The following is a 26266-nucleotide window of genomic DNA, read 5'->3' as shown; positions in this document are numbered from 1 at the left end:
ACCAAACGCCTGATATCTTATCCCAACATCGTACCTTAGGCACATATAAACTCAACGCCGTCCAAAAGTGCACATGTGTATTCTAATCCATAGTCCCATCAACACGCCCACTCCTCGCTTTCCTAGCGGCCAACTCTAATCGTCTCCATTCCTCATCACTGCCCTCATATTGCGGAGGGAATGGTTCATTGAACGCTGTCCCCCATGCAACCTTCTTATCCCTACTTTTCCACACATTCTCACTGCTCTCCTTCCCTAAATCCTTACTATATTTCATACTTTCCCGACTCCTATAATGCTCCCTTACGGCATCTTCTTTCCCCTGCCCAGTGTATGATCGTGTTTTCATACAGAACCAGAAATTATTCCAGTGCTCAGAACATGACCGCAATGTGCCGTAACGATATAGATCATTAAATCGCCCACCAAATGAATTGCAGTAGAAAGCTTCATCGAAGGCCTGTCTGCAGGACATATCTGTGGGGAGTAATTGGTCGCCTAGGGGTTCGTTGGAGTCTGAATTGGTGGTGGGAATGCCATTATTGGTGGCGGCGCGGGAGATGCGGTTGTATTTCTGTTTCTTGGGTGCGGTGTCGGTAGCAATTTCTTGGAGGAAGGATTGAAGTTCTTGATCTGCAACTTCGTCGCGGGAGAGAGGTTTCGAAGCGGTGGACGTCGTGAGAGTCTCTGGGAGTGATTGGGGTGGTGGGAGAGGTTTGGGATCTTGTGATGAAGGAGATGATGTCGATTCGGGCGTCGAAGACCAAAGCCACCCCATTGTGAGGTCTTGAGTGTGTGTGAAGATGTTGAAGTGATGAGGCTGCGAGGTGTACTTTTTCTTGAGGTCGGCTCGGAGCCTCGCAGAAGATTGCCGACCTCAATTTCTTGAGCAGCTATGACTTACATAACTTCACCATTTTGTAAGGAAGCATCCGCAGACACATTAAAAGCTACATTTCTCACTTCAGACTTTTGTCAGACATGACAAAATCACATGAAAGTTTATGTGTTGTACTGTTCGCTATTCAATCCGTCTCCCAACCTTCGTGGTGAACTTTGTTCAATTCTTTGGCGAGTCGAAGCGAATCTGCTCTGGAAGGACTGATGAGAGAACCTTGTTGTCATTATCCGTTTTCGAAATTGGAAAAGGCTGTAAGCGAGTAGGACTTTATGGCTGAGTATTTGTTTGGTTCTATTCCGAAGGTTGATGCAGGAGAGGGAAGCACTCAGTGAGCAGCAATCTTAAGAGCAATAACCTTGTTCTTGTGTATATTTCATTGCAACGTTGAAAGAAGCTAAGCTGCAAATGAGGCACATAGACTGAAGAAGTCCTAAGATCAATATATGTTTGTACATGAAGTTACTCTCCGGAAATACGGTTGAAGAAGGCGAAGCCCTAGTCTGACCTGTCAAACATGCCTCATGCAGTCTCAATTCGGAGGCTACAAGCAGTTCTTGCGTCCGAGATGGCAGTAACAACGGCGGCTAATACTACGCCAATAGCCAGTCTCAACCTACATGCTTTGTCCAAATGTCCAAATGTCCAAATGTAATAGAAAGGGGTTTCCCCACGTGATGGTCTATTAATAGTTTTCTACCCCTCCCCTCCTCGGCTCTGTCTTCCACGTTTCGATCGCATCTTTCATCCGCACCCAAAGAAGATCCTACCCGGCTTTCAGATTCCGGCTATATCAGACTGCATGCTCGTGCGGCAGATTTAAAGTTTCATTCCCAATCGGTTCTTCTGCCCCATCATTTTGGCCGTGCAGACGGACCTCAGGAACTGATTCCGCAGACCAAGAAGTCAAAGTCGAGGATGTGTCTAACGCCAAGTGAATTTCTAGAAAATGTTGAGGACTGAGATGTCGCCATTCAGCGAGATGTGATATCTTGGGGCTTGGAACTTGTCAGCCCTGTCTAGATACCTTCCTTGTGAAGTCGCGGAGGAAACGGCACAAGATCATCCGACTGAAGAGGTAATTCGGTATCGACAAGGACGAGTATCAGGGATCAAAGACCAGAACCCGGATTAACTTTCGCGACTTGGCACCCTCCTTCGCTCTGACTGATTCTTCCTTCTGTCGTTGTGGTGTGGGTGCAGATGCACCTTCCTGTTCTTGAACAAACACTAACTGTATGACTTCTCCTCAAGACATGTCCTCATCTCAAATCATGGATGATCATCACATTTCTCCAACTCGAATAACTTCATAGCATTTCTTGTTGGTGCTGTCAAACTGGCCGTCCCGACATTGACCACAGGATGAGGAATGTTGCTGGCCTCCTTGTGCTATGGTTTTGTCTCGGCCTGAGCTTTGTGCATGGAAACGATACCCTTTGGTTCAACGCAGATGCTGGTATTACAAAGGTTCGTGGTCCCATGCCATCGAGGACGGCCATCTAACGCGATATCAGTTTCAGGTCACAATGATCGTGCCGAGTATATCTCGTGGACTCGGCAGCCATGGAGTCTGGCCTGGACTTCAGAACGATGATGATACATTTGTGTTCCAAAGTGTCGTGAGCGATTCAAGAGTTCCTGGGACATGGCAATTTTTTGTGGAATATTGTTGCAAGTAAGTCAAACGATAACTGGAAGTCCTCTCTGCTTTTCGAGAACAAGACATCATCTAATTCCACTAAAGTCCGGACTATCAAGCAACATCAGTCAGAGGTGAGTCTGCAAAAGAAATGGGTGTACTGCAAGACGTTAAATTAAGTAGTGTATCCTGGCGACTCAATCACCAGCACCTTCTCAGTCGGTGCGAATGCTCAGTGGACTGACACTTGGTCCATATCGCCCGGAGCTGCAGGACGAGCTGCAGGCGCAACTGCGCAGAGTGGATCTTCTGGGAATTCATTTTGTAGGTATTCTCTCGATTTCCAAGGACGGTTCTATGCTAAACTCTTCTCTCTTATAGCCAACAGAGGCACGATTGACAAGGTATGTTTGATTTGCGCTGCCAACCTTTTTGACAAATACTGAGTGTCTGAAGGCTGTCCTTTCTATCGAGTTGCAAAACAGTGGAGTGTGGGACTTCGGTCAAGTGCAGTGGTCTAGTCTGTCTATAACGGCATCAACCACTCAGTCTTGGTGTAACGGAGCGTAAGAAGCCCTCTTCGCATCTCAAAATTTATCTCTGACATACGCAGATATGTTGCTAGCAGCTCATTCAAGTATGCTGTATCAGGAGGTGCGAGCCATACTTCAGGATCTTCGACGACGTGCGTTTACAACAGCGTGACATTTGGCTAAGAGTTGGCACAGCGAGACTCGGCGAACAAGCTTGGCAACTGGAAACTCGGTATGAAAGACTCCATGTATATATATGAAACTTGGTCGCAGCCCCCAACCACCATTTTTGGTTCTAGTTGGACGGCACTCAATTATATCTCAACGGCGTGGTTTTAAGGGCTTTTATTCGTCCTGAGATCCTGGGATATTGACGAATGGAATGCAAAGTAGCACACTGATAGCTAGCGCTACAAGGATACTCATGCCAAGAATTCGAAGCATGGATGTTGTGAAGCTTGGTGTTCATCTGAATTATGTCAAATAGATAAGTCTAGACTCTCTTCCAATAAGAAATCGTACGAACTCTACAGAAGAGACTTTCGGTCAAGACGATGTCAAACAGAGACTGGGTAACCCCCTTCACAGTGGCACAGATCTTTAGAACAAAATGACCCGATCAATTGCAGTCAAATCAAGAAGAGCAATACTCGTAACAGAATCAATTGTGCAGAAAGATAACCAGCGACTCGTACCAACCAGCTTCGCTGGAGAAGGCGGGGCGGGGAAAGGTTTCACTTGAAACTTAGTCTGCGGTAGGAAAACGTCGAATGTCTGTTTCCTGGTCGAAGATTGTTGATGTGTGAAGGTACGTGAGTTCTCAAGCAATATTTACTTTGAGATATCTGATTGGTTGGTGCTAACAGGGGTATCAATTGCAGCCTTATGACCTCATGGACACGACAAGACGAAAACGCGTGAGCATGAGAGCTTCCTTGATTGACGCGCTTCCTCTGCGGTCTGCCACTCTCAAGTCATGATCGTCGCCGTGGCATCGAATTGATACGAAGATGCAGACCTCGAGACGCATATTCTTCAATCCGACCAGCCTCCCCGGATTGAGGACGAAACCGCAGCGACGAGACTTCTACCATGGCGGAAGCACACCAAGACCTAGGGTGGGACTGAGGAAAGATGTGTGGAGAGGCATACGCAGAGAAAGTACGGAGACGGGAGAGGATCAGTCAGGGCATATTGCTGCTGGGTTCAACGAGGGGATTCTGTTCTTCGACAACCTCTTTCCTCTGAAGCTCACATGGCTTCTACGATATCCATTACGCTCCGAACGAAACCTTCCAGACCTTCTGAATCGATTCCATAGTCAGACTCTTTCAGTTCTTGATCCAATTGGACTTGTTAAGCAGGCAATACCGGCGTCGGTACCATTGAAAATTACGGAGATACTTCCTCGGTTGAAGGGTAAGACTTTTCTTGAGGAATAGGCCCAATGCAGACCATTACATAGTTCTCTTCTATAAGTTCCAAGACATGGAATATTAGTCTACACAAGCTATAAAAGATATGCTAATCTTAAATTTCTGATACAATAGATGGCGGGGCATTCGTCAAATTCTCACATCCAGATGCTGTGACAGCGAAAGAGGTCGAGGGGCTTGTTGGACGCTATTTGGAAGAGAACCCAGTGAAGGTATCTATGGATCTGGTGTATTGTTGGTAAGAGCTAACATACATTGTAGCCATGGTTCAGTCCCTTTAGAGGAATTCGTACAAAATTGGTTGTTGGTAAGCCTTGGCTGGAGGACCTACACCGGTAAGTCTCCTCAAGAAACACATGCAGCTGAATCTAACTACTTGTCCATTTAGATTTCCAAGTTGCCGGATAAAAGTCGAATTCGTTCCTACAAGCCCAGGAGGACAAGCAGCAGAATTATCTCAAGAAACCCTTTATAGTCTCTTTCGGAAATATGGCAAACTTGCTGAGATCACATCACAAGCGTCAGACTCAAAGGTTCTTCCAAAATTCGCATACCTCGATTTTGCTAGACTTCGACATTCTATCATGGCAAGAAATTGTATGCATGGAATTAAGATTTCAGAAGCTCAAGGTGGTGGAGCAGCGGGTACTGAATTGAGATTGAGTTATGAGCAGAAGTTGAAAACACACTGGTACGTCTCCAATGCACGGAGTAACGAACTCCCTCTACTCCACTTACAAGTTGAATGTACGGAAGTGTGTATTAATGTTTTCTTCTAGGATCTGGGACTGGTTACTCAACCATCCACGTGTTGTCATCCCCGCAATAGCTGCTCTCACTGCGATCATAGCAGCTGCAGTCTTTGACCCAATGAGGACATTTTTTATCCGAGCTCATGTGGAGCATGCTTTCCATCTCAAGGACAATAAGATCTACAAGTGGTTCAAAAATCAAGCGGGCGACATTTTTACCTTCCGATTGCATCGCGGTGAGGAAGCTAGCCTTGGCGCGATATTCGATGATCGAAAAGAAGTAATTGATCAACTCAGGACATGGCTGATGGAGTAAGAACCCTCCACTTCTTTATATCTTGGGCACTTGACTAATTTTTGATATTCAAGAACTGCCGAAACCTTCATTATCATCCAAGGTCCTCGCGGATCTGGCAAAAAGGAGGTCTTAGATGAGGCTCTGAAGGGACGACCAAACATACTAAATCTTGACTGCAAGAGAATCGTAGAAGCACGAGGAGATAGTGCCACTATTTCTACTTTAGCAAGTGAGGTTGGGTAAGTCTGCACTGGCAAGCGATATTGTGCGTTTCCAGAGATATGCACCCTTCTGACTTGTCATTCTAGATATCGGCCATTATTCGCAATTTTGAATAGCATGAGCAGTCTCATTGACCTAGCATCCCAAGCGACCATTGGAAGCAAAAGCGGACTTTCCGAAACTCTGGACAGCCAGCTCAAAAAGATACTCGAAACTACTGCTACAGCTTTGAAGCAGGTAGCACTTAGCCACAGGAACAAAGACGACAAGGACGCTTCCCTTAATGATGATGGTAAGCTCCCTCTTCGTGAATTTATTTACGAGTCTACTTACTAATTCGAATTTCATTAGACTGGTTGGAAGCTCATCCCGAATTTCGGCCAGTCATAGTCGTTGACAACTTCAAGACTGACGAAGTCGCTGTGGTATACGACAAGATATCTGAATGGGCAGCTGCTCTTACGACACAAAACATCTCGCATATTATCTTCTTGACGAATGACATCTCCTACTCAAAGCCTCTTACAAAAGCCTTACCAGACAGAGTCTTTAGAGAGATAGTTCTCGGAGATCTTACTCCAGAAGTAGCGAAGAAATTCGTTGTAACCCATCTTGACCAAGATGAGCACGACCCCACGGGAGAAGCTGTGAAACTGTCCCCAAGCATAAAACACCGTGACTTGGAAGAACTTGACGAGTGTATTGCAGTGCTCGGAGGCCGACTTACAGATCTAGAATTTCTTGCACGTCGCTTGAAGACTGGACAAACACCTAAGAAGGCTTTAGCAGAGATCATTGAGCAGAGGTAAGACATCCATTCTTAGCTATTATGCCATCGGTAATATTGTGCTAAGTTGTTGAAGTGCTTCCGAAATAATGAAGATGTATCTCTTGACACTTGACAAAGGAGACCGCAAATGGTCCCCCGAGCAAGCTTGGTTTCTAGTAAAATCACTTGCAGAACAGGAAAATCTACGCTATAACGAGGTGTTGCTTTCGAATACATTCGCATCCTCCCTCACGGCTGCTGCGACGAATGGTGAAGGCGTCTTGGAAGCGCTGGCAGCAGCTGAATTGATCAGCATCAAGACTCACAACGGTCGTCCTGCGACCATTCTCCCAGGGAAACCACTCTTGAGGGAGTCATTCAAGAAGATCGTTGACGATACGGCTCTGCGATCTCGTCTTGATCTAGCAGTATTGAAGGAGTTGATCACAATTGAGACGAAGAGCATTGATAAGTATGAAAATGAGCTGACAATGCTTGGAGGCCTACCTCGCCAGAGGGAGTTGGGACCCCGGATTCAGTTTCTCTTGACGAACTTGGCAGCAAGTCAACAAAAGGTTGAGGCCTGGACGAAAGAAGTCGGGGCGTTGAAGAAGATCCTCGCGAAGGAGTACTGATGTAAATATGGTTCAGCACATGTATACCCCACATCGCCGCACAATCGCAGTTTGTATACGAAATGTACCAGATATTGCTCTCATCTCAAATTCGTATACTGGAACAGAGATTTTAATGGTGCTCGTGTCGTTTTAGCGTCGTGTAGATTCAAGCATCGACGAATATACGATCTGGGGAAAAAGTATTCCAAGAAGTCTGAGCACGTAGTCATCACTGTCAATTCAATGGATCCTTCGATTAGTGAACAGAGGCAAGTGCCTCGACCAGGATTCCCTCTATAACATGGCTAGGATCCGTTGCAGTGGAACAGCTCGCGCATCATCGTCACTGATCCCGCTTTGATCTCTGGTTCGTCGAAAACATAAAGGACGCGTATATGCTTATATGTGGATGGTATTGCCAAGGAAAGGCCTCCTATCGTCCCATTATTGAGCTCCTAATGCTTTTCCGTCTCATTTATGCAAATCGTCTCTTGTACCTGGAAGCCCAGACTCCTCAACACCTCAACCTGTGGAAGGCTTCGAGAATGTTTGCACTTTTGAAGAGTGTAGTCGTGAATCACAACGAGTCAGGACGAGGGCTTGAAAGCCAGTGTCACGACATCCCGATTCATGGAGCTGCTAGATGGGTGAGAATTTACAGTTTGCAAATCCGTTTAGAACCTTATTTGCGCCATGAACTCATCTCAAGGACTCTCCACTCTTCCACTGTCATAAACGACAAACTCAAGGTCAGACCACTTGCTTCATCCTCTTGGCATGCAGCGTTGGCAGAGTAATCAAGATCTACTCGACCCACTCATGAAAATGAGGCTCATAGATGGGATGTCCAGCTCGTTGATAGGAAATTATGGTTCGCTAGAAGCTCTATCCATGCCGGACTATCAAAGGATTTAGTTCCTCAATAGACTGCCAAACACTAAAGACGGGCAGCTAAGTTTGACTATCTTAGCGCTTCCCCTAGACAACGTGTTACCTTCCCGTGTGGCTGGCTTTCCGCGAGCCGGTTGACAAGGCTCCGTTTTGAGTTCACGCAAACATCACAACTCGACTTCTCGAAGACAGACAGACACATTCTTGAAACGTATCGCGCTTGCAGAATTGGCTGCATATTCAACAATAGAGTTTCTCGCAATCGACAACCAGGATCTCCGCAATAATCTACTATTCTTCTATCCCAGACAGTCTTTGCGCCACAGCAGGGCTCTGACTCCACGATTCACACCAGGAATATCCCCGACGTACATGCGATCTTCAGCCGCACGGACCTGTATGCCCACTTGGTTCCGGCATCCTCCTTGCGAAATGCATTCTTTGACACTCAATGGCATTCCTGGATTGCTCGCAAGGCGAGAATCCGGTCCTGATCAAAGCTCTTATTTGATCCTCTATTAGTTTCAAGGGCCCTCCCGTCCGAAATTGGAGTGTCTTGACGCTATGAAATCAGGTTCGAAGTCTAGATGTTCCGAGCAGACTGACAGGCCGTCGTGGCCAATGGGTTCCAAGAACATGACTTGTATGGGGAAAAAGTCAAGAGTTGCGTTTGTCTTAAATCTTGGCCGTTCATCCCAGATCTGGGGTTGATAATTGCTTTTCATTCTTCGTTCTTTCCCCGCATATTTACTTCTTGCACATTACATTTTGTCGGGGCTATTGGAAAGATGGGTTCACTTGAACAGGATCCTGAGGTATGTCTCTCGATTACTTCCTGCTATGAAAATTACTTGCTGACGTTTGTTCAGTTCCTCAGGGAAGAGTGGACTTTGTATGGGATCGGTGTTGTTGTAATTCTGCTTCGATTTTTCGCGAGAATCAGGACAGTTGGGTTTCGAGGCTTCCAGGGAGATGTAGGCCATTCTTTCATTTATCCTTCTTGGGGAAATGATTGGGACGTCGCTTAAGTTCATCCGATGAACACAATCACCCAACATGTTGAGCCGTATGGCTATTTCAATTGGCATGTGTGATGTGGTAATACTGACTTTTTCCAGGACTACATGTCTATTTTGACATTGGCAATGTTCACAATGGATGCAGCAACGTAAGGATGTCTTGATATGTTCTATACCCGCGTCCTCTGCCGATGGGAGATGCTCCGCTCCGCTGTTTCGTTGCATTCATTTGTACTAACTACAGCTCTCCTGGAACTTCCTATCTTTCACACAGAAGCACTAATACCTCATATCTCTAGTGTGCATATTATATACTATACTGGGACAAATGTGGAAGCGAGTGTGGTGCAGAAAACGAGACCATTGACGTCCGAGGAAATTGCTATGTATACGTACGGATCAAAAGAGCAGCTTGCCGCCTGGTAAGTTCCTGATCTCAAACCACACATCTACAAAGTCTGGACGTCCGAAGTAAGGACTGACTTTGAAACTTCGAATCTCAGGTACAGCTACACAGCCCTTATATGGACCATGAAATTTACAATGTTATTCTTCTTTCATCGTCTCACCGTCGGACTTTGGCAACATAAATACGTCAAGTGCCTCGGTGGAGCTTGTGCGGTAGCATATATCGCTGTAGTCTGCACTCTCACTTTTGGATGCTTCCCAACTCAGAGGAATTGGCAGTCAGTGGTCACTGAGTTTGAGCACTACAACGAAGCTGATTTCATACAGAGTGGTTCCAGATCCCGGATTAAAATGCACTTTGAAGATGCAGAATTTCCTTGTTACAGTGGTGCTCAACGTCGTGTGAGTCTTTCTTCGTTCTTCTGTTACCACATCTTCTAATATCGCCATCAGAACAGATGCAGCTATTCTGGCAGTACCAGTACCCCTCCTCTGGAAGCTCAAGATTCCCAACTACCGAAAACTCGTCATCGCCGCCCTCCTCTGTTCCGGACTCTTCGTCATCACCGCAGCGATCATCCGAGTCGTGCTGACCCTCGGCTCGAACCCCTCTGCCCTGAACATAAACCGTTGGGGTGTGCGCGAAACAATTGTTGGAATCGTAACGATCAATATGCCCATCCTAAAGCCACTCTTCAGCAAGAGTTTCTGGACAACAGGCTCTTTCAAATCGAGTTCGTACTTGCATGGCACAGCGAGGAATATACAAGAGCGCTCGAATAAGGGACCATATGAGCTGAGTTCGAAAGCGGGAGGCAAGAGATTCTGGTCTGGGGACTGGGATGTTGAGGCTGGGGATGTGAAGATTAGGAGTAAGAGTGAGGAGAGTCTGGATAGAATGCAGAGCATGGGGAATGATAGCCAGGAATTGATCATTCAAAGACTGAAGGGTATCACGGTTCATGAGACCTATCCGGTTAAGAGTGAGGATGTGGAGACTGGAGATGGGTTGGGGTGGGAAAGCAATGCGAATCAGGTCAGTATTCATGCGAAGAGAACTGAGGAATCGCGAAGGCAGACTTAGGTCATGTTGGGAATACTCGTTTGGAGGCTTGTTGTTTTCTCTTTGCTTGGATTGTTGGTACCTTTGGTGATCTTGGCAGGCAGACTTTGTACGGGTTGAAAGTCTGGGAGACATGATGGTGCTCTTGAAGTCAAGTCTATGTCACACACTTTTTCAGTTTGGTGAAATAATGGGACAACTCAAGGAAGACCAGTCTTTTAGGGAATACAGACATTCTAGTATCTCTACTAGGAGAATGAGAGAATCCTTGTCAAGTAGAGGAATATTCAAGGTGTTATGTAGTACCTACTCCGCAAATTGCGCTGGGAGCGCGGATCTCGCAGGGCGCGCATTAGCGCCATCTTTGAAGCTGGGCACTTGACCACATATATCTAACTGATCCTAATCTCCAACACAGAAAGGAGCCTATTACCGTCAGCCCACTTGCTGTTTAAGTTAGAGGAACGAGAACTCGCCTTCTCAAACCTTCAGCTAAAGTATCTCTGTCGAAACTACTGAACACCAGACGGAAATGTCCTGCTTTGTCATTCTGTTCCTCACAAGGATGCAGACCAACTCCACCATCGAGTAGTTTCTGCGCAAGTGCAAACTCCTTCCCACGCTCAGCATCTGGACCAGTTGACTTGAGATCCGGTAAGTAAAGGCTCAAGTCAATATAGAGGAAGAACCCAGCATTCCTATGGTCGCTTATCAGTCATCATCTCTCACTGCTCCTGCCATTTCAAGCACTTTCATGGCAAGTACTCACCCAGGTTCGTACTTGATCCCTGCTTTGTCAAGCACCTCAGCCGTATATGCTCGACTCTCCCTCAATCTCTGTCTCGCAAGTTCCAGAAACGAAGCTACGAATTTGCGGTTTTCCAAAATCGCTGTACTTACAGCTATCGCCATTCCAGAGGGATTGTGGAACCTCATATTTGCCGAGACAGCTTTTTTAAGCTCAGCGTTCTGGGTGATTAGACTACCCACACGCAGACCTACTGATCCGAAGTCCTATGTCTGCTGTCAGATGTGGACTAGAAGGAAAGAGAATGATGTTCACTTTGCTCATTCCAGAGAGGACATGCAGTTTGTCTTTGTCTATGAGCCCACTTGGGTTTATCGAAAGAGCTGAGGTGAAATTCGGCAAGTCGCTCTCAGTATCGTATACCGAAAGGGCGTAGACTTCATCGCTGATCAAGTGGATGTCGTTCGTCTGACAGAATTTCATTATTTCTTTCAGCGTAGTCTCGGGGTAACATCTCCCTGCTCCAATCAGCACTTTAGAAGTCAAAACATGAACGAGTATCACTTACCCAATGGATTGTGAGGATTGACAATCATAAGGAACCTGATCTTAACTCCCATTGCATTCGAAGCATCTAAAGCCTTCTGATACTTTCCAACAATTTCTGGAGCAAAGGTATCAACACCTTCCATATCAGTATACACAATCTTCAATCCAGCCGTGTTCCCAAAGTCTAGTTCGAATCTCCCATATATTGGTCGTGAAACTAAAACTGCATCGCCAGGGTCACCTAGAGCAAAAGCAATCATCTCGTCGATTGCTGTCAGGCCAGCAGCCGTAAGAATATCGTCTGGATTCACTGGAGAATGAGGATCGAAGTACTCATTCAAGTGATTTGCCATTGCGATGGGAAATCGTAGGCCACCTCCAGCGCTGTAACGGTATGCGAAAGCTTCGGCCGGGATCGTGACCTTTAAAAACTGAGTATCCGATTTTCATACGATGCTTTTCGAAGGGTTCTTGCAGGACGTACATTTTTGGGGACAAAGTCTTCCAGTTCTTGATGCACCAGACTCTGCAACATATTAGTCAAGCCATTGGAACTGAAAGATATTGCATCATACATTCTCAGCCATTGAAAAGGAGATCACTCCATTTGGATTTGATACTTTGTCGTATCGATCACTGCCACCAGGAGCGAATCCCCAAGGAATGTCTTGGCTTTGGGCATATTTGGTGCCTCTGTTCGATAACATTTTGACAGCCAAGGCTGGTCTCTATTAACTGACCGAAATCGCAACGAAACACTAAGCTGTTGGGTTTGAGGGAAAGCCTGAATGTAAAGTAAGAAGCTCATTTTGAAGAGGAAAAGGCAGTCATCATCAATATCACGCGCTTACAAACTGTAAGCGAGAGCGGTTGGCTCGTCTAGAGCAACACTAACTCGATCCTCCTTTTGCTCTTACCTCTTAAACATTTTGAACCTATTCAAACGACCCCGTTTAAGGATTTTCTCGTGGGCGTATCTTGAAGACATTCATACCTGTGACGAGCAGACTGACAGACAATAAAAATCTTGATTAACGGACAAACTTGGACAAGCAAAATACTTTTGAATCAAGACCGAATGTTGACTGGTAAATCATATCTCTACTACTGATCGTAGTGAACGATATTAATACCAATGCTGAAAAGTTTCGGGTAGGAAGATACACATCACATGATTCTTAAAGCTCACCTGACTGAAGTTGAGCCAATAAAGTCTCTTCTTGATGGACCGTTCCCTGTAAAGCTAAGAGACACTCATACCAAGATATATCATCATGTTGAAAGAAGAACCTTTACACTTCTCCCAGGAAGAAGCGTCCAAATCACGTGAGTAAACCCTTATATCTCGTGACTTCCCTTCTGTTCCGATCTTTTTCTATAGAAGTAAACTCACCCAATGACCATCGTCCCATGCCCCTCATATAAGCTCACATGAACGCCCTAGATCTATTTATCCCCTTTTACCCAGAAGCTAGAATAAGCTTCAATCATCTCCGTCCCCTAATCTGCAAAGCACACTATAACCCGTCCACAAGACCCTCTCAAAATCAGAAGAGGCGTCCCCCAAAGGACGGAATAAATACCCATCTTAGCCCTCCTTCACTCAGATAAACCTCAGATCTTCGTTTCTTGAAAATGAGCATCTCGAGATTTCATTGGCGGAATCTGGAATCTTGAAACCTCGGGAGCTATTCGGCCATTCCCATCCCCACTTGTCGCCGGAATGCAAGGACTTTTCGAGAACAGGAAGTGCCGGACGTGACCTTGTTCCTGTCGGTGGTGACGACAAAAGGAGATGTGATGTTCATCTATATGCGATCGATTGCGGGGTAGGATGGGATCCAGTTTCTCCTTTCTTCATCTAATGTTTTCTAGGAACGATGAATGCGAGCTCGGATTCCGAGCTCGCGACTGGGAGTATAAATAAGTTGGCTCGCCTTTCAGTAATATTTTCTTGGTCTGGCTTGTACTCTCTTTAAACTTCTTTTCTCAACCTGGTAATCTCTACTTTTGACCACCATGAAGTTCATTCAAGCTTTCTTCCCCCTTGCTTTCGCTGCTGTCGCGGTTGCAGCTCCTACTGCGACCTTGGACAAGCGTGCCACCACCATCTGTGGACAATGGGATTCGGTAGCTACAGGCACATATACCGTCTACCAAGACCTGTGGGGTGAATCTGCAGCAACTTCTGGATCGCAGTGCACGACTGTCAACTCAGTCTCTGGCACAACGCTTGCTTGGTCCACCTCATGGACCTGGGCTGGAGGATCATCTTCTGTCAAGTCATACGCCAACGCCGTTGTCACACAATCAACCATTAAGCAGATCTCAGCTATCACCAGCATTCCATCTACATGGAAGTGGAGGTAAGACAGGCTTCGCCCCTTACCGATATAAGTACTGACCTATATCTCAAGCTACACTGGATCCTCCATTGTCGCTGATGTTTCCTACGATATGTTCACCTCATCCACCGCCACCGGATCAAACGAGTACGAGATCATGATCTGGCTTGCAGCCCTCGGAGGTGCTGGACCTATCTCTAGCACCGGTTCAGCGATTGCTACTGTCACAATCAACAGCGTGAGCTGGAATCTGTTCAAGGGACCCAACGGCTCAACTACCGTTTACTCTTTCGTTGCTGCCAGCGAGGCTACCTCATATTCTGGAGATATCAAGAACTTCTTCACGTATTTGACGACTTATCAAAGCTTCCCATCTTCGCAATACTTGCTTAGCATTGGTGCTGGAACCGAGCCTTTCACTGGTGAGTTTTCTAACTACAAGTAATTGAGCCAAGCCATTAACAACGTTTAGGTTCGTCTGCTGTTCTCACAACCTCGGCGTACAGCACCGTTGTCAACTAGGTGTTGTACGAAAGCTATGAGAAGGAAGATAAGATTCTGAGCGACGAGGGCCAAAATTCATGTACATATTTGAACATCTGCACATACTGGAATACGCAAAGACAATGAACTGTGATTTATTCACATCTTGACAGACACTAGCTGCAATTGAATGTCCCAAGGGAGTTGAGGCTCTTTCTCCTTCAACGCTAAGAAGATGGCTGACAGCACAGCCAACCAGCTATGTGTACCTCGTGATAAGTCTAGCGCTCTTAACCGCCGTGAATGACATCAAAGAAACGTTGAAATCTCGGTGTGAAAAAACTTTCGGAAAGCCGCAAACGAGGTTCTCTTGGCTCCGCCATCGCTACACTCGCCCGTCGTCAAATTAGGAGATAAACTGGCACATCAGCTCTGTTGCCCTATCCTTCCAGACATGAGCTGCGTTAAAAGGCTCCAGCCTCCCCAACATCAGCCTTCTTGTTACATCGACGTTTCTGAACTTGCAGAGCCTTGTCTAACAGCCCAAACTGCGGCCTCGAACTCTCTGACAGGTCGCCTCATCCCATCAGGAGAATCAACAACATTGCCTCATCCCATGGGCAAGCAATTGATCCTGCATAGATGCCTCGTGAGTTTGCCAGGCCGCAGTACCTCTCAATGTACCCCTCCAAGCAGGAGGTTGTGGATACCGGAGCAGCTAGTACCTGCATTCTGATACTGTCTCGTTCCATCTGCAAGAAATCATCTCATCTCTTTATTGGCCTTCGGAGAATTCCTGCATGTGGCGGTCGATCGCCTGCAGGAGCAGCATGAACTTCAGGGCCCGAAACGTCGTATGTGGGGATATCTGATGACATTCACGAGGAAGGCTCCCGGGAAGGCAGATCGAACACAGCCATATTGAGGTCACTCAGTGTAACTGGGCTCTGTCCGGTTGTGAGATGGTTGATGGAGGGCGCAGTGACTGCGTAGCGAGGCTGAGTTAAGTCACTCGCTTAACGGACCAATAAGAGTAGACAGCCCTCAAACGGTCGACCACGACTGCTCAAAGAAGATTCAAGTCATTAAGCAGGTAGCAATTTAATTCATTGGGTGCTGAAGTGGCGTGTGATTCGCCACACGCTTTCACTGCCCTTGGCGCTGCTGGCAGACTCATAGTCGCACTTGGCATAGAAAAATCTGTGGGGTTTGTATCATCATAGCCGGAGGCAATTTCTCAGCAAACGGTATAAGAAGAGTTCGTCACTAGTCATCCAGAGTTGTTATTCACTCATCATAGCAATCATACTACAGCTAAATACTCTAGGCAACAACACCACCACACAATCACCTATGTCCAACCACAACATCATCATGCCTTCCGGATCAGCATGGAGTCTCAGTCCACAGGACGCAGCTCCTCATCGATCCATCTTTGGCTCTCTCCGCAAACTTGGTCGCAAGAACAGCAACGCTTCTACAACCTCAAACCCTTCACGGACACCATCACCCTCGAGCACTATGGGTAGAAGTAACCCCTTCTCACCAGAAGACGTAGGAAGAAATCCCCTCTCCAACCCCTCTCCAGCAACCAGACGACCAGACCGTCCAGGAATGAACGCCTTCACCGTTCCCTCCAACGAGCCTCCACCAGCCTACACCCCATCCCCAACGACCCCCACAGCAGCCCAAACCTTCGAGCTTCCCGCCTCCTCAGCACCAGTCCCAACGCCAGTAGCCACCCACCACAGCGGCGGCGAAGACCCCTACTCCTTCCTCGCAACCTTCGACACCACCCTCCTAATTGACGACTCGGGCTCCATGGCCGGCCGCTCCTGGCGCGAAGTCTCGCAAGCCCTCTCCACCATCGCTCCCATCGTAACCAAGCATGACAGCGACGGCATCGACATCTACTTCCTGAACCACAAATCCTCAAACCCGGGCGCCGTCAACGACGGCATCGCTGCCGGCGGATACAGAGGCATTAAGCGGGCTGCTACCATCACCGAGATCTTCGAGCGAGTACGACCTGGTGGCGGAACTCCAACTGGTATTCGGATCCACAATATTCTAAAACCATACTTGGCAAAGCTGGAGAAGGAGACGGCAGAGGGCAGGGAAATGAAGCCGTTGAATCTTATTGTGCTGACGGATGGAGTTCCGTCTGATGACGTGGAGAGCGTGTTGTTGAGTGCTGCCAAGAAGCTGGATAAGCTTGATGCGCCGCCGTTCCAGGTTGGTGTGCAATTTTTCCAGGTCGGCAATGAGGAGGGTGCTAAGGAGGCGTTGGAGGAGCTTGATGATGGGATTAGTGAGCTCGTTGAGGGGGGTGTGAGGGATATGGTTGATACTGTTACTTGGACTGGTGGTGTGGCCAGCAGTGAGGGAGGAGTTGGTCTTACGGGCGACGGCATACTTAAATGCGTACTTGGCGCTGTGGTAAAGAGACTCGATCGCAGACGGGCAAGTGGAGAGGTCAGAAGATCTTAGAGGTTGGTGGGTGGTTGAGGTTTCACTTGTTCTCATTCTTTACTTCTCTGCATCATATTTTCGCTTCTGCATAAGGGCTTCTCTGAGGAGTTTGGCATGGATTGGCGTTTCCTAGAAGCTATACAAGGGTCGTTTAGAGAATGATACCCAAGACTTAGAAGATTCATTAGATCTCTTCATAAAACAGAGCTCCATTATCCTGTTACATTCCGAACATTATGGTTTCCGTGATCCTCTATCTGCTTGACTGAAGAACATTATATTGCGTAGGATACCTCTGGATTTATATCTTTCAAATTTTCACACACTTCATCAACGCTCTCTCCATCTGTGAAATTCCTAGCCGATTTTGGCATTCGTGAACACTAAAATGTCTAGTACCACTTCCAGCATTGCACACTAGTGCATAGTCCGTTTCTAATTAGACTTAAGTTCTGACTTATGAAGAAGCTATTTTACGTTCTCATTAAAAACATTAAGTGTAAACTTAATTTGTTGTGCGCAATGCTTTACATTTTGTGACTTTAAACCCTGTTCTAAAATCGGCCATGAATTTCACAGATGGAGAGCCATACCACCGCTCGCTTCATCCGACCTCGCTTAAAAAAGAACCACTCCTCAATCCACCAATCAAAACCCTTAAAAACACCAAATCCCTATCCACCAAAAACAAAAACTTCACTCCCGAAGGAGTGTCCAACACCATAGCTAGTATGGGGTTTAAAGGAGATTATCATAAGACATTCGTATTTCAGGCACACACGAGAATATAGAGAGGCACGAACACTGTCGCAAGCATCTATACCCTGGAGGCCGCTGTCTCAGAGGATAATGGCAAATATACAATGCTAAAGAGTTTGAGGGCTGCGATTGGTGGATAACCCTAGCGTGCTGTTGGTGGGATGGTGAATCTATTCAACTGCTTCCTGATAATAGTTTCCCTCTTGAGCAGCGAGAATGTTTGGTTGAAGAAGAGCACTTTGGGACTATATTGTTTGAGATTTTCAAGTGTATATTCAAGAGCGAAGCAAGTACCAAAACCAGCTCCTTGATTCGAGATAGATACCACATATCCACAATCCTACTCATCCAATCCCCTCCATCAAGCCATCCTTAGACTCAACGTATTCCAGCCCTGTCCTTTCTCATCATGACCCAGACTCCCTCACTCCCAAAGTAGCTTCACCACTTTCATCCTCCTACCTCCGCTCTAAACCGCTGTCAAAAATCCCCCGTGGAGAAATAAAGCCACGCTTTCATACCAAACCATAAACTAGACTCATGGAAATCACAAGTAAAAATGCCTAGCATGGAAGCAACCGTGAACATCCTGACAACTTTACGTGCGAGATTACATGTTTGATAAGGCAGATATCAATATCTTTTCCCCTTGTCCGATCTCTCAAATCAAAATCCATGACCGGGGCTAGATCTCGAATGCCAGGACTATCAAGACTCTGGTGGTTTTTAGACTCTTTTATCTTCTGGCACAGTTACTCTACAGCCAGAGATATCCTTGGAACACGCCCTGTGCCGCAGGCGAATGATTCGAGGATGATGGTGGGGAATACGGCGAATGGCAGGGAATGTTACCTTGCTTCCTCGATTTCATGTTCGCTCCATGCTTACCATGAAGGTTCCAGATGTGCTTCAATGTTCAAAATCTGCGGGTCAAATAGGTTTAAAGCCCTCAATAAATGTTTAAAGGTGGCTAGCCCCCTCGACGCTCACTTGCTGCAAATTTACCTCATGTCACGGAGCAAAAATCACATCGAGGCACGAAGATTGATGCTAATTTTTTTTGTTGGGCTATGTGCAAGTATGGAAACCACTTTTAAGAAGCAATTTGCCATCTATTCGCGAATCCTTTCTCGTCTGGTCGACTGGTAGATTGCAAGCAAGCCTGCCTCCACTGGTCAACCTCTGATACACGGAAACATAAGTGCCATTAATCCACTGAAGCAATCCTCCCTGCAAGAACAGTGTCGACGCATGAGCAAGATATCCGGAGATACCGTGCAATCGAGAAGATGCCAGTAGTGAGAAGAATATTCATCGTCCAAAAAGATAATGTGCCATCGATTAACACGCTCTACACCGCGAAACGTTCAGTCCAAACCCCAACGCCATCGCTCGCCGAATGTAGAACCAGCAGAGAATGATGTATAGCCGTTCGGAGGACAGACAGGCATAGAGACGCGTCTTTCGATGTAAGTGCGGCAGGAAACAAAGTCGTTTTTCGTAAGGAAAGAATGCACGAAGCTACATTAAAACGCCCCCAAAGGAACGAAAATAGGTACGCCTGATGCAAAGAAAGATGGGAAGTATAAGCTGGATACTGTTGTTGACAGACCCTTTTCCTTTGCCGGCTTCCGATGGTTGAGTAACAGCCTACTAGTCTCGATTTTGCAGTCGCCGAATGAGTAAATGATTCACCAAACAACGACAGCTCTACCGGGTACTGAATGCAAACCACGAGATGGAATCCCGGACCAGAAGGACTGATATTGATGTTGACATAGAAGAAGAAATATGCAAGGTGAATGTGTTTTTGACGAAAGTGGTTGCGTTGTTAACGACGAGATCGCGATATGGAGAATGATCTGTCTATGGTCGTTGCGGAATAGATTTCAACCCATCAGCAAGACAGCTGCATGGTGCAAATTCTTGGCCTTAATCTTTGAGCCATGGTCATCCCGAAGAGTTACAACGGGAGTAATGACGAGCTTGATGCGAGGTTGATTGACCTGAATTGACACCGGATCAATGTTGGGTCTGTCCTTAGCGATCATATGGGCAGCCACAAATTTGGTACCTGTCTCTGGGAAGTAGATTTGAAACGTCAGGGGAGTAGTGTGCATCTTCGCTGACAGGTCCCAAACTTGGATTGCCAGAGTGCCGAGATCTCTTCCAGCATCAGTTCGGTCGCTGTCGATATTGAGCATTGGTCCCAGCATATTGCGTAAACGCCTCGAATGGTCATGAAGCTGCTTAGAACGCCATTCCTTATACATTGGGTCATTCACAATGGTTTGGACGGCAGTAGTTCGTCGGTCGACCAAGTGCTGGCGCTTGTCATTTAGAAGGCCTAAATTTCAATTAGTGTGACTCGATCTTATTGGTAATGAAGAACAAACCTTTTTTGTCGGCGAGCTGCTTGGCAACGTCTTTTAGGATCTTATCGAGGTTGTTACCAAAGCCATGCCAAGCCTCGATGGACAACATCTCAGTGAACACATAATGGGCGATCATGCGCATAACGAACCAGTATCGACAGCCGCGATCATTCACGAGAGCCATAGTATGATTGTAGGCATCCTGACGGTTACCGGGGTATGTGCAATTCAGCATGTAGTCCCAAAGGTCCTTGTTATTCATCATGATGTTCTGGATAGCACCATGATTAGGAACATGTGCATATTCCTTTACCCAGCCTTCAATGGCGAGCAAGATCACAGTGATATCAGCCTCGAATACGGGAGAAAGATCTTCATCCGCGTTCTCGTTGAACAGAACAAGGGCTCCATAGTTAGGATTGATCGGGACATCTCCAGCCTCAGTGACGATACGGCGAGCAGCGGAATTACTAATGATACCACTCGGGGATTCTGCCGCAGGTAAAGCCTTTAAATACGGCAAGCCAGGAGCACGGCGGGAAGCTGATCCATCTGGAAGGCGCATCTTGGGAGGAGATGCATCCCAAGCAACGTTGGAACCGAATGACGTGCTTGCCGGACTTGGTGATGGGAGATTGCCAATTCCGCTGCCGAAGCTGTTATAAGGGCTCGTAGTAGTAGAAGGTGAGCGCGTGTGACCCATCATGCCTTGTCCAAAACCCTTATTGAAGCTAGACTGAGCCGAAGGCGACTCGAATGGGTTTCGAACCGGAGTCATTGCCGAGCGACGTGCACCCGAGGCGGAATTGGACTCCAACCAAAGGGCACGCTTACCCTTGATCTGCTCATCTTGCATTTGAAGTCTCGCGTTAAGATGATCGGTCTCTTCCTTGAAGCGAAGATTGGCGTTCTCCAAGTTGTCCTCAGCCTGCTTCGCCTGTTCCCGTAGCTCCTTGATCTCGAGGCGCAGTTTCTCGATATCCTTGCGCGAGGCTTCGAGGTCGCCATCTAGACGCCGAGCAGTGTCAACGAGCTGACGTTGGTAGTGTTGCTTGTCATCCTTGAGTAATTTGATCTCCTGTTGGATTCGCACGAAATGATCACGAAACTCTTTGGCAATGGACTTGATCTCCTCGGTGAGCTCTTTCTTCACGGTCTGGGAGAGCTTGGTTTGTTGGACTTGGGCAATGAGAGTATTCAAGCGCTCCTGAAAGTTACTTGCGACTTCAAGGATGGTGGGTGGCTAGAGGAAGTCAGCATTGCGAAAGTGTGTGCAAGGGAGAGGAATCACCTTGTGTGGTGCCATAGTCAGAGTGACCCCACCGCCAGAAGTGTCGGAACTGCTAGAACCGCCTTCTTGAGGATGGTTTTGCTGTCCTTCGCCCTTGGCCATTGCGTCCCTGTCTTTGAAAGTCATACCACCCGACGGCTGCATTGAAGGTTGCATTGTAGGTTGCGGAGTAGCTGCGCTGCCACGAATGCGACCAAGACCTTCCAATGCCTTTGTCAAGCCAGCTGGTGTTTCCGCCGGAGCCTTCTTCTGATTCTTGTTTCGATTCGACATGTTGACCACGTGCGTCGATGGAGAGGTGTTGCGCTTCCGAAGAAGCTTGGATCTTCTCGCTGCTGAGATTCTGGACTGCGTCCGTGGGAAGTGATGAAAGTATGAGGAGGATGTGGAAGGAACAGATCGCTGATACGATACTGCCGCTTGGATCGCCGTTGATATTTTTGAGGTATCAACGTCGAAGTGAAGGATTTGGATGTGGTTGTGTGTTGTAAACAGGATCCGAAAGCGAGAAGGAAAGTCAACGATGGGCGTCGCGCTAGTTAGCTTCGTTTTCAGTCACCACCCACCAACCAGGCTGCTGACTGGCCGACTTCTTCCGAATATTGGAGTCCTGAATCACTAAGGTCTAAAGCGCGCCAGCCTTTTCGTCCCAACTGCCAGTCCGAATCAGCCAAACTCGTGATAGCTTCACTATCCCGAGTTCCTAGATGACCGTCCAGATCTTCCTCGAATATCTGCTATCAATCTCCTGCCAGGGTCCTCGTCAACGGAGCAGTGTGAGTCTCGTATGCCGTACCAGTTGCCGCTACTTCTTCGCGCAGGTTCAGAGAATAGTTAGACTCCTCGTTCCAAATGACTATGGCTATCCTTTGTTGGCTCAACCGGGTTTGCTAGAACACAAGGAGCCTATAAGCATTCAGGAGTATCGTCTGGGGAGTTTTTATCTTAGGTCCTAGACGCACTCCTTCTCCCACAAAGATCATGCTGACACGTAAAGCAGGCAAGCGGCTCAACAAGGCGAGAGCAAGCTGGTACTCTGCCCCTCTGTCCGGATATCCAAATATGGCGGGAGCACGTCTTCCCTAGCTTATAGAAGCAAGAGCAACCTGATAACTCATGTCTCAGTGAGGATATCCTGAAATAGCGAGAGCATCTTGATAGCTTCATGCCTCAGTGAAGATATTCTAGAACGGCGAGAGCAACCTCTTAGCTCGATGCCTCAGTCTGGATATATGGCGAGAGCAACCCGATTCTGGAACCAGATGCAATGGTGGGGGCACGTCTTCCCTGGCTTATAGAGATGATAGGAACCTAATAGCTCCATATCTCAGCGTGGACATCCCAGAATGGCGAGAGCAACCTGGGTGTGGGACCAGCTGTCTTATAATGGCGGGAGCACATCCTCTCTGGTATATGGAGGCGAGAGCTATCTGATAGCTCTGAAACCCAGAACATCGTGAAAGGGCGAGAGCAAGTCCCCCTTCTTCCCACAAAGGCTAGAGCTAACTGAATAAAATACTAGATGTCTTAAAGAAGCGGGAGGACATCTTTGGTGGTGCATCAAAGCGAGATCAGCTTGGCAGCTCCGATCGTAGGGAAAGCTATCCTAAACGGCGGAAGGATTGTCTTAGAAACTCCTGGAAGACAAGAACAGACAGGCAAATCTTCTCCAGGACCTCAGACAGTGGAAGAGTATAGCCTCTGGCAAATACTAAAGACGAGAGCAAACAAACAGGCTAAGTCGCAGGCTTTGATGCATGTAAAGTATATCCTCGGACATCTTATCAAAAGGAGCACAAACTAATGAGCTGTAGACTTCGGACGGTGGAAGAGTTCCTGATCATGTTGACAACAAGGATAATAGTTTGAAGACGAGACCGGACGGAAATTAGCATCTTGGATTTACTGAAAGCGAGTATGGGTCTGCATCGTGGGAGACTCTGAGCCCGGAAAGGTGTGTTATATCCTGATGTCATCGGAAGATAGCCGTACAGCCGATGCTTGAGGGAGGAAAGAACGATTCAATCGAACACAATAGCCGACTCTGGAGGGAGGGAGGAACGATTCGATCGAACACAATAACCGACTCTGAACGGAGGAAAGAACGATTTAACGCTTTCCTCCTAAAGCTAGATCGGCTATTCCAAGGCAAGAACGATCACAAATTGATATCCACTATGCTGACCTATGAGGCAAGTCGCTTTCTGACATAAGCCGGACAAAAGCAACTTGGATGTTGATTTCTGATAATGCCTGAGAATTAGCTTAGCAGATTGAGGCATGAGGTCCTCTATTGTTGTTGGGGGAGCTTCGCCCACTCATGTCTTGTAGGATGACAGTAGGGAACTGTGGAGGGGAAAATCCATGGAGGGGAGGCATCCCGGCAGATCAAGCTGGGGCGTGTCTCCTGATCATCGAACAACGCCATTGATCGAGAACATTCCAGCCGGGGTTGGTGTGTATGGCCGTAAATGTCTTCCTCCCTCAACAGCTACATCAAGAACTATACTGACTGATCTTCGGCAGTCATATACCTGATAGCCCAGAGCTCAAGCTCTGTGAAACTGGTTAGACGATGCCGGAGATAAGAAAGAGTAGTTTGGCGTGATTCGATGTATTGGCAAGCGTCCATCAAGAGATGACAACGGCCTGGCGAGATGACAGCAGCCTAAAGAACTTTGAAGCTCTCCTTTGTGGTAGACTGTCACCGCCCACTTTCTTCAAGCATAAGCAACCCGGCTAATTGCTTGTCCCCTCTGGATCGTTAGAGATGAATAGAAGTACCCTGGCACCCAGTTATCAGCATAAGTCCAGGAGAAACATGGTATTGAACGCACCTCGAGGTCATTCTGCGGGGATAAAGGACGATGATCACACAGCCACCAAGCCACCACCGAGCGGCAACAATGGCCACAGTCGTTCTCTGCTTGCAGACGAAAGCAACCGTGGGACAATCCAAGCTCCGACACAAGAGATCAGCAAATTGAGATCTTTAGCTTTGCATTCAAGCCCAGCCTCAGGAGAGCGTCATCTCAATTATCCCAATCATGCAGAATTTGGTCGCTATTGTGAGTTGGCAGTTGTGGGGGCGTCGTTGAAGGAGTGCTAGCCATGCTGTAACAGGTCTTCGATCGCTATGCAGGTCAGCTGTGGTGAAGCTGTTGTACACAGGAGGTTGGTGGGGTCTCATGGAGTCTCTAAGCAGACTACAATCATAGGGAAAGAAAACTTCTTACCTCTGTTTGATCTAGCAACCAAGGCCGGAGTCCACTGCCCTCATTGCTGGACTTCTATCGGGCCTGGATCTGTCGGATCTAACCAGGGTGCTGGACGACCTGGGAAATTGCCAGGGAGAAACCGAACTGATCCCAGGACCAGACAACGACCCGGTCGGAAATCGCGTCCGTGAAAGCAACTACCTGTTGTACATCATCTCTACCATGGTTTAGCTGGTAAGGTCGGATTCCACTTAGCTGTTGGACGCGTCCTGGAAGTTCGAATTGGCCTAGGGGAGATGAGCAAGCCAAAACCGAAAAGATGACCAAAATCGAAAAGATGCCAACCAAGCAGCAAAGTACGATCTTCGCAGTCTCCAGCAACAGGAGACTGGAGACTGCGAAGACTATTCTAAGTGCGAATACTGCTCTTGCGCCGACATATCGGCAAGGTGATGCTTTCTGGTGTTGTGTTGTGTTGTGGTGTTATGATTGAGGTGGTTCGGGATTTTGCAATGAGGAGGCTAGGAGGTTTTTACCTGGACACCTTGCAGAGAAACCAAACGACCAGACCAGGCGGAAATCGGCGCTAGTATAGCCTCGTCCCCCTTTTGCTTTCATCAGCTAATTGGCATCATCGAATTAGCTAGCTTGCCATGTCCCTCTTCTCCCAGGCAAAACAGATCACGACCTGGACGGCTCTTCTCAATCATGGGTAATTGAGCCCAAAGTCAACGGTTCAGAGACAGCTTGAAGATGCTCAGGAGTAAGCTTCTGAATAGGTGCAACTCGCCGGCTCCAATTCCGACCGTATATTCATACCCAGTCGATCCTTGATAGTCTTACAAAGGGATGATTGCATGACGGCTATCTATCTATGGCCTAGAATATGGCTGGAACACGGTCGGGGATGAGTCAATTGACCGTTTGCTTACATTGCCTGGCAGAACGCGGTCTCTTCAACTCGGTTTTATTGGCCAAGATCCTTACCACTCGCTTTTAGATTCCTGTACCATTCTTCCCCTCTTGTAGATATCCAGGAGATAAGAGCTTAACTGTTTGTAGATTGGTGCATGAAAAGAGAATAATCGATTTGCTTACCTCTCTACCAGCTTACTAACTTCTCTCTACAATTTTTTTTGCTCTATCGTCCACTGTACTGTCATTGAAATACATCATCCATCTGAATCTCTACTTCTCTTGGTCTGAAGACTTACATTGGACTCGGAATTAGACTATCTTGGATCAATGGCTTTGATATTGACGGCATCTTACCTCGAGAATGGCTTTTCTTTTACTGTGGACTTTTAAATGAGCTCAGTCTACAACAGGTACTACAACCTTGGGGTTTACTTACATTAAATAGTTATGCTCATAATATTTCAGGGTGTGAGATGATTCTACTTTCATCAACATTTAATGATGCTATGCCTTATACTTTACCTCTTGTGTATGATCTCCCCCTGCTTCCTATGATACTC

General features: G+C 47.1%; 8 protein-coding genes across 8 annotated transcripts; 5 read left to right on the top strand and 3 right to left on the bottom strand.

Annotated features, from left to right (window-relative positions):
• Positions 1–51: 51 nt before the first annotated feature.
• LY89DRAFT_778214 (uncharacterized protein) lies at positions 52–840 on the bottom strand (the record flags this gene model as incomplete). Its single annotated transcript, XM_018222193.1, has 2 exons — positions 135–840; positions 52–82 (listed from the first exon to the last, which is right to left on the bottom strand). The coding sequence occupies exons 1-2, from the start codon at positions 776–778 to the stop codon at positions 52–54; spliced, it is 675 nt and encodes a 224-aa protein (XP_018076196.1). The 5' UTR covers positions 779–840.
• A 1423-nt stretch (positions 841–2263) lies between these two features.
• LY89DRAFT_729341 (uncharacterized protein) lies at positions 2264–3256 on the top strand (the record flags this gene model as incomplete). Its single annotated transcript, XM_018219371.1, has 7 exons — positions 2264–2368; positions 2416–2576; positions 2646–2674; positions 2724–2864; positions 2922–2944; positions 2997–3106; positions 3154–3256. 7 exons carry the CDS (start codon positions 2264–2266, stop codon positions 3254–3256), a joined length of 672 nt encoding a protein of 223 aa, XP_018076195.1.
• A 581-nt stretch (positions 3257–3837) lies between these two features.
• On the top strand, positions 3838–7368 carry LY89DRAFT_681229 (escape protein-like protein 2). Its single transcript, XM_018214237.1, has 10 exons — positions 3838–3881; positions 3955–4492; positions 4624–4721; positions 4771–4844; positions 4898–5200; positions 5289–5573; positions 5631–5798; positions 5868–6073; positions 6133–6586; positions 6645–7368. Exons 2-10 carry the CDS (start codon positions 4084–4086, stop codon positions 7183–7185), a joined length of 2538 nt encoding a protein of 845 aa, XP_018076194.1. The 5' UTR covers positions 3838–3881; positions 3955–4083; the 3' UTR covers positions 7186–7368.
• Positions 7369–8571: 1203 nt separating this feature from the next.
• On the top strand, positions 8572–10974 carry LY89DRAFT_385616 (uncharacterized protein). The gene is made up of 7 exons (XM_018207153.1): positions 8572–8873; positions 8928–9032; positions 9177–9226; positions 9377–9499; positions 9581–9763; positions 9813–9887; positions 9939–10974. Exons 1-7 carry the CDS (start codon positions 8847–8849, stop codon positions 10567–10569), a joined length of 1194 nt encoding a protein of 397 aa, XP_018076193.1. The 5' UTR covers positions 8572–8846; the 3' UTR covers positions 10570–10974.
• LY89DRAFT_637838 (PLP-dependent transferase) lies at positions 10762–12632 on the bottom strand. The gene is made up of 7 exons (XM_018211549.1): positions 12421–12632; positions 12330–12371; positions 11865–12267; positions 11612–11817; positions 11318–11562; positions 11025–11246; positions 10762–10974 (listed from the first exon to the last, which is right to left on the bottom strand). The coding sequence occupies exons 1-7, from the start codon at positions 12550–12552 to the stop codon at positions 10941–10943; spliced, it is 1284 nt and encodes a 427-aa protein (XP_018076192.1). The 5' UTR covers positions 12553–12632; the 3' UTR covers positions 10762–10940.
• Positions 12633–13768: 1136 nt separating this feature from the next.
• LY89DRAFT_778209 (concanavalin A-like lectin/glucanase) lies at positions 13769–14712 on the top strand (the record flags this gene model as incomplete). Its single annotated transcript, XM_018222192.1, has 3 exons — positions 13769–14211; positions 14263–14612; positions 14663–14712. Exons 1-3 carry the CDS (start codon positions 13865–13867, stop codon positions 14710–14712), a joined length of 747 nt encoding a protein of 248 aa, XP_018076191.1. The 5' UTR covers positions 13769–13864.
• Positions 14713–15841: 1129 nt separating this feature from the next.
• Positions 15842–17362, top strand: LY89DRAFT_681227 (uncharacterized protein). Its single transcript, XM_018214236.1, has one exon. The coding sequence runs from the start codon at positions 16048–16050 to the stop codon at positions 17161–17163; it is 1116 nt and encodes a 371-aa protein (XP_018076190.1). The 5' UTR covers positions 15842–16047; the 3' UTR covers positions 17164–17362.
• Positions 17363–19423: 2061 nt separating this feature from the next.
• LY89DRAFT_385378 (uncharacterized protein) lies at positions 19424–22060 on the bottom strand. Its single transcript, XM_018207152.1, has 3 exons — positions 21571–22060; positions 20301–21522; positions 19424–20251 (listed from the first exon to the last, which is right to left on the bottom strand). Exons 1-3 carry the CDS (start codon positions 21841–21843, stop codon positions 19794–19796), a joined length of 1953 nt encoding a protein of 650 aa, XP_018076189.1. The 5' UTR covers positions 21844–22060; the 3' UTR covers positions 19424–19793.
• Positions 22061–26266: the final 4206 nt, after the last annotated feature.

The sequence above is a fragment of the Mollisia scopiformis genome, assembly GCF_001500285.1.
Source record: "Mollisia scopiformis unplaced genomic scaffold LY89scaffold_4, whole genome shotgun sequence".
Taxonomy (NCBI): domain Eukaryota; kingdom Fungi; phylum Ascomycota; class Leotiomycetes; order Helotiales; family Mollisiaceae; genus Mollisia; species Mollisia scopiformis.
The sequence above is the reverse complement of the archived record's forward strand: the minus strand, read 5'-3'. Positions and strand labels throughout refer to the sequence as shown.

Excerpts from the sequence above, each read along its gene's own strand:
- LY89DRAFT_681229 (XM_018214237.1), top strand. The coding sequence starts at position 4,084 with ATGCAGACCTCGAGACGCATATTCTTCAATCCGACCAGCCTCCCCGGA. Across the intron at positions 5,574-5,630 it reads CTCAGGACATGGCTGATGGA|AACTGCCGAAACCTTCATTA; the intron begins GTAAGAACCCTC and ends TTGATATTCAAG. Across the intron at positions 5,799-5,867 it reads ACTTTAGCAAGTGAGGTTGG|ATATCGGCCATTATTCGCAA; the intron begins GTAAGTCTGCAC and ends TTGTCATTCTAG.
- LY89DRAFT_385616 (XM_018207153.1), top strand. The coding sequence starts at position 8,847 with ATGGGTTCACTTGAACAGGATCCTGAG. Across the intron at positions 8,874-8,927 it reads CACTTGAACAGGATCCTGAG|TTCCTCAGGGAAGAGTGGAC; the intron begins GTATGTCTCTCG and ends ACGTTTGTTCAG. Across the intron at positions 9,500-9,580 it reads AAAGAGCAGCTTGCCGCCTG|GTACAGCTACACAGCCCTTA; the intron begins GTAAGTTCCTGA and ends TTCGAATCTCAG.
- LY89DRAFT_637838 (XM_018211549.1), bottom strand. The coding sequence starts at position 12,552 with ATGTTATCGAACAGAGGCACCAAATATGCCCAAAGCCAAGACATTCCT. Across the intron at positions 12,268-12,329 it reads AAGACTTTGTCCCCAAAAAT|GTCACGATCCCGGCCGAAGC; the intron begins GTACGTCCTGCA and ends CAGTTTTTAAAG. Across the intron at positions 11,818-11,864 it reads CAATCCTCACAATCCATTGG|CAGGGAGATGTTACCCCGAG; the intron begins GTAAGTGATACT and ends TGCTGATTGGAG.
- LY89DRAFT_681227 (XM_018214236.1), top strand. The coding sequence starts at position 16,048 with ATGCCTTCCGGATCAGCATGGAGTCTCAGTCCACAGGACGCAGCTCCT.
- LY89DRAFT_385378 (XM_018207152.1), bottom strand. The coding sequence starts at position 21,843 with ATGTCGAATCGAAACAAGAATCAGAAGAAGGCTCCGGCGGAAACACCA. Across the intron at positions 21,523-21,570 it reads TGACTATGGCACCACACAAG|CCACCCACCATCCTTGAAGT; the intron begins GTGATTCCTCTC and ends GACTTCCTCTAG. Across the intron at positions 20,252-20,300 it reads GCAGCTCGCCGACAAAAAAG|GCCTTCTAAATGACAAGCGC; the intron begins GTTTGTTCTTCA and ends ATTGAAATTTAG.